Source organism: Phaseolus vulgaris, chromosome 1, assembly GCF_051622355.1.
Source record: "Phaseolus vulgaris cultivar YP4 chromosome 1, ASM5162235v1, whole genome shotgun sequence".
NCBI lineage: Eukaryota > Viridiplantae > Streptophyta > Magnoliopsida > Fabales > Fabaceae > Phaseolus > Phaseolus vulgaris.
This window is the reverse complement of record NC_143498.1, coordinates 42,614,111-42,619,970: the sequence shown is the minus strand read 5'-3', so window position 1 is coordinate 42,619,970 and position 5,860 is coordinate 42,614,111. Positions and strand designations below refer to the sequence as shown.

The window sequence follows — 5,860 nt, the reverse complement described above, 5'->3', positions numbered from 1 at the left end:
ATAAGACCTAAGAACAATTTAGGAGACAAAGCTCACTAATCACTCAAACAAAGTTTCTCTTCTATTCAAATCCAAGTGTAAATTACATATGCAAGACACCCTTTATATAGGAGAGAGTGACTTGGGGAGCAAGAGTAAGAAGGGTAGGGGTGTCATTTGTGAAAAACCTTCTAGAAGGTAGGTCAAATAAACCCTAAACCTGGGTGCACATGTCATGAAAGGTGGGTTTGACACAAACCCAATTTACTAAGCACAACCTACTTAAATTACTAAGCACACCCTACTCTATCTTATTCTTCTATTTGGACCCCCACAGTGAGCCCAATTTATTTACGTAAACTTGTATTTTAAAAAAACCAGAAGAAAGAATATTTGATGCTCTGGCCTATGTCTAGTTCTTCTTCTGGTTAGGTCCTTTTGAAGTTTGGTGGGACCTTGTCTTGGATGCTGAGATGACTGACTTAATTGTGAAGTGTTTATTGTGTCCCTAGTCATTTGTTTGTCGAGATGATTTGTATCAGAATGAGAGGGGGTAGATTGGTTGATTTTATGGATTGTCTAATAGGTAAGAAATTTTAAGTGGATTAAAGGAATGGTTTGGTGATAGAATGAGAGGGGGTAGATTGGTTGATTTTATGAATTGTCTAATAGGTAAGACATTTTGAGTGGTTTGTGTTTTTTACCAAAGGTTCAAAATATAAGATCTAAGTTTAGCAACATAATTCTCTTCATATAGCTAAGAACACAAATTGAATCAAGGTGGTAGAGTCTGGAGCTATAATATCCATTGAATATCCAACTTTTTTTTATCAAGAATAAAAATATAATAAATGGGAGTATTTGAAGGGTACTTTAACAGTATTACATATATACAAAAAGAGACCTAAAGAACCCAAACCGGAACCATCCAAGAAAACACTTTGATCCTCCTTAACTTGAAAGTTCCGAACATAAAGAGTGGGGGTTTGAACAAAGATATAGAATTTGTATCAAAATCAGGTATCAGCAAAATACAATTATAGGACACAAGGATTTGAACAAAAATTGTTATTCGTTGTTCTACATTAACCACTCAAGTCTTATGCTTTGATCATTTACAATGCAATTTTGTCTACCAATTCAAATTACATTTCATTCTTAAGATTCTAGTGTTGTCTTAACCCCTGTGACATGCATTAGGTGTTGATCCCTAAGGAGCTGCAACGAAAGCTTTTATCTAGACTTGAAAGCCTAATGTTTTAGTTTAATAGTTAAGTACATACAATGGGGTTTAAACTCCAGTCAAACTAAGAAAACATGGCTAAAGGAAACTTAGTTGTAATCCAAACCCAAGATTTTAATTGCACCATCATAAAAATTTGCGTTTCATCAGGGATTTTATTATTAAAATGATATTTTTTTTCTCATATTCCAAAATTGTTGTTATCCAAATAATGTTCAAGATATCATTTTTATTTGCACTAAAAGTCGAAAAATCAAAACCACAAAAGTGTGCCTTTACAGTGTCATGGTGTGTGAATACAAGTCCTAGCCAATTAGCAATCATATTCCAAATTTTCTCAACTTTCGAACAAATGAAAAAGAGATTATCTGAATCCTCTAACTCCTTATTACACACGACATCATTAACCTTTTGAGGATGAATATTTCTATGAAGAAGATTTTGAATTGTTGCAATTTTATTATGGAAAAAACGCCAACAGAAAAAAAAAGTGGTTGTAGGTAATGCCTTTCCAAAGTTTGGTAAAAACCTCAAATTCCTCCTCCATTTGAACCTTTGATAGAAAGATATATGCAAATTTAATAATGTATTCTCTCATACTCACATCTTTCCATACCCATTTGTCTTGGATATAAAAAACTAACTATTTTTCTTTAATGAGAGACTAATCATTTCATTCATTAGGACTTATTCCCATGCAAGCCAAGGTTTTCTCCATCTTAGTCTCCAACACTAGAGATTTTCCTCCCAAATGCCTATTTGACCTATGAATAAACCTTTTTGGTTTGAATTGGCGTAAAGTCTCATGAACCTATCTTTCAGGATACTCTGCCCTAACAAAAAATCTTCCTAAAACAAAATTTTGTTCTCGTTACCCAACTTCCATGTGATATTATCCAAGAACCAATTGCTCCTTACTTGGAGAATAACTAAATTTTTCTTGTCTTTTCACCATAAGGAATCAGATTTGTTCTTCAAACCCTCAAATAACACTCTCCATGATCCATACTTGGACCTTAATATCAAAGTAGTACAACACTACTTTTGTAGTGATTCATTAAACCCAGTAGAGTTCTAAATTGAACATAATAATCATGTCTAATAGTTGCTTGGGTCAGTTTGAACAGTTGTGCTTGGGGACACTCATAAGGGGAAGGTCCAAATTCCATTTCAAGGACTCGTGTAAAAGCAACTAACGAATTAAGGGAATTGATGCAAGTTAGCATTTGATACCAAGGAATAAGTTATTTGTCTAGATGAATGGCTCAATGGTCAAATGATGTTCATAAAGTGTAATAACTAAAAATATTTTCAACTTAAATATTCATTGAAGGACAATAAATCAAGGAAAATCAAGCTTAGCACTCCTTAGTTGAAATGGTGATGAAGTGGAAACAACAACATTTAACTCTAAACCAACATTTTGCTTTAGTAACCCATCAATGGTTAACTCCAATGTTTTGAATCGAATAGCATTCTCCTTACCTCTCTTTTCCATATCTTCCAACATTTGTTTGATATTAGTTAATAGTCCATTTGGACAAGTATTCTCAATCATGATTCAATGAAAGCACCAAATGTGATAGGTGTGGATCCTAAACAGGGAAAATCAAAATATAATGAAATATAAACTCATAATATGTATTATAACCCAAGGATTTTTTTTCTTGCAATGAAAGCGATGAATGCTGACAAGATAGAAAAATTACAAACAAGGGATGAAAAATATAATTAAGAAAAAAAGAGAGTGAAATTTTTGTGATCGAAGAATTTAAGAAAGAATCAAAATCACTCATTCCATAATGTTATTTTTCCTCCAACCAACTTTTAATATTGCTTGTCATACCCCTCATACCCACTCAACCTTGTGTTTGTTATTTTTGGTTTTGAACTTTTTTCTACCTTACTTATGTCTCTAAACCCTAAAAATTGTAAAAAAATTTCTAATTCTTACAATTATTATCATATTCTTCAAATCAAATTTATATATATTGTTAATAAAAAAAAGTTAAGTACATTTATGTGATTTATTATGTAACACAATTTTTACATATTTTTTTTATCAATGCATCAATTATATTTTTTTTCCTTCTCTTTCTACTCTCACCTAGTTGAAACAAAGCTTTTCACGATAACAAATTTATTGGGACTTTAGGATTTAATGGACAACTCATTCTATTACCTACAGGGTAAAATGAATTTAACTTTTTTTTAGAACAATAAAATAAATTTAATTTAAAAAGGAAAAACACAATAAAGAAAAAAAAGAAAAAAGAAGAGCTTATAGTTTCATTTAAATATATTATGTATTCTAGGAAGGAGACCCTAATTCAAATCTCTGCTCTATCTTCTTCTACTTCCAAAACTCTATTTTTTCTTCCATGAATTCAGTTTCTTTAACTTCCTTCCTTTCCATACCCTCTCCACCATGCAACTTCCATTCCCTTCTTCAATCCAAGCACCAACCATTTATGCACACTCTCTCCTCCACTCTTCTCACTCTCTCTCCAATTTCTCTCACACCAAAACCCGTTTTGCGGCGAGCCACTGACTCAAACATTGACGCACCCATTTCTCTCCCCGAGGGGGCGTCTTTTGTTTCCATTCCAGAACTCGACGAGAAGGACTGGTCCGTGCTCGATTGCGACGAAGACCGAAGCGTTGAGCGCATTCTGTCTGCGGGGAAGGTCCAAGAGGGTTCCAGGGTTTTGGTTTCAGCTGGGTCTGAACACTTTGTGGATTCCTTGGCGGGGTTGAATTCCTCTCTGTTCGTTGTCCATGACTCGCTTCTCGTGTTGGCCTGCATCAAAGAGAAATATGACAAGGTTAAGTGTTGGCAGGGAGAGATAATATATGTTCCGGAAAAGTGGGCTCCTTTTGATGCTGTTTTCCTTTATTTTCTTCCCGCGTTACCCTTCAAGCTTGAACAAATTCTGGGGTCTTTGGCTGGGAAATGTGCTCCAGGTTCGTTTGCTACTGATTAATAGTTTCCTCTTTTTTATGGCATATTGTTATTTCCTGTTACTGTCCGATTCGTTGCGTGTTGAGTGGTAGGAAACCCAACAAAGCCTCTTCGGTTGTTTACAGTCTAGATATGTTAGCACCGCCCTATGAAAACACCTTCAAACATGCTGTCTGTCATAATTGGCATTTGGGTCTGATGTCATGTTTGGATAGACTTTCCTAGGTAATTTACAGGCTAATTTTAACTTATGGGAGATTTTTAATCTGATTTAGTTTTTTAGTTTCTTTTCCTGTTAATGATTATCAAGAAATTTATCTAACCAAGACTTAGCTTTTTATTTAATAAGCCTCTACTCATAATTTTGTAGTTTTCAAAGAATTTTAATCAATGGGAAAGAATGTAGTTGGAGTGTGTTACAGAGTATCACTGCTTACTAGGTCTACTATAATTTTAATTTTATATGTTAACTTATTCTAGCATGAGCAGTCATTCTATTTGCTTTTGAGACCAACACCATGTTGTGGCTCAAAAAGTTTGTCGTTCATGAGCATTGAGTAATGTTTTCCCTGTAAATTTTGGGCGAGGGGTAGAGACCTTAGGAAAAACACTCCTGAAATGCAGAACTTTTTACCTCTGTTTTTACTCAGCTAATGATTTGTTTGACTTTGTTTTATTTAGATGATAACTTATAATGTGTAACATTTTTTATTCTGCTAGTTGTATGTGTACTTGATTGTTTTGCACAGTAAATTGATCGATATTCTTAGTTTTCCATGTTGTTTTTCTTATTCTCCGGGTATATTATTTCCTTGTGAAGTTTAGCTCAGTGCTACTACCAAGTTGTAGTATTTAATTTTGGATTTGACCTGTAGGTGGAAGAGTGATTATCAGTCATCCCAAAGGGAGAGAAGTATTAGAACAGCAACGACAACAGTACCCAGATCTGGTGGTTTCTGACTTACCTGATAAAACATATTTGCAAAGTGCTGCAGCTGCTCACTCTTTTGATGTGGCTGAATTTGTGGATGAACCTGGCCTATATTTAGCTGTTTTGATCTTCTCGAGGACTTAATACCTAGAGTGGATACATTTGAATACACATTTTGATTGAACTTCTTATATGATGTTTTCCTTTTTGACTGAGAACTTGAATTTTTAGATGAAAAGTCATAAAATGATATAGTTTTATTCGCATGTGATCTTTTGCTCGCATATAAAATCCTGCATAGCGATTGGAATGTTTGTGTCAATCAAATTCTTCCATCTCTTAAAAAGCCTCACTTCAAACGTTATGAAAGCCTTGGAAGCTCAACCAATACCACCTTTCTCCATTCAAACCGACACCCCGGTTCATCATCAAGCAACACAATCACCAAATAACAAAACCCAACATGAGAAGCTGTCGGCTCTGTCATCAACAACCAAGATGTGGTGGCTTTCTAGACCTTGATACAAGTGTTGTTGGTGAGGTCAACTAGCTCTAGTGGTTGAAGGTTAGATGATGCAGATACTGGTTATGCTAGAGTTCTATCTAGTTTGATCATAGGGTAAGTCTTTTTGGTTTGATTTTGGGACTCTGAAGGTGGTGGATATCTGATGGTTTTTCTTTGGTATCAATGGATGATGCTTCTAATTTTATGGGCCGGGTAGTGCTAAGGGTTATCAATTCTATT

At 34.5% G+C, this 5,860-nt stretch overlaps 1 protein-coding gene across 1 annotated transcript; it reads left to right on the top strand.

The window, feature by feature from the left end:
* The first annotated feature begins 3,540 nt into the window (after positions 1-3,540).
* LOC137814155 (DNA-directed RNA polymerase subunit beta) lies at positions 3,541-5,381 on the top strand. The gene is made up of 2 exons (XM_068616743.2): positions 3,541-4,186; positions 5,060-5,381. Exons 1-2 carry the CDS (start codon positions 3,604-3,606, stop codon positions 5,257-5,259), a joined length of 783 nt encoding a protein of 260 aa, XP_068472844.1. The 5' UTR covers positions 3,541-3,603; the 3' UTR covers positions 5,260-5,381.
* Positions 5,382-5,860: the final 479 nt, after the last annotated feature.

Coding starts and splice junctions, on each gene's coding strand:
- LOC137814155 (XM_068616743.2), top strand. CDS start 3,604: ATGAATTCAGTTTCTTTAACTTCCTTCCTTTCCATACCCTCTCCACCA. Junction 4,187..5,059: donor GGCTGGGAAATGTGCTCCAG/GTTCGTTTGCTA, acceptor TTTGACCTGTAG/GTGGAAGAGTGATTATCAGT.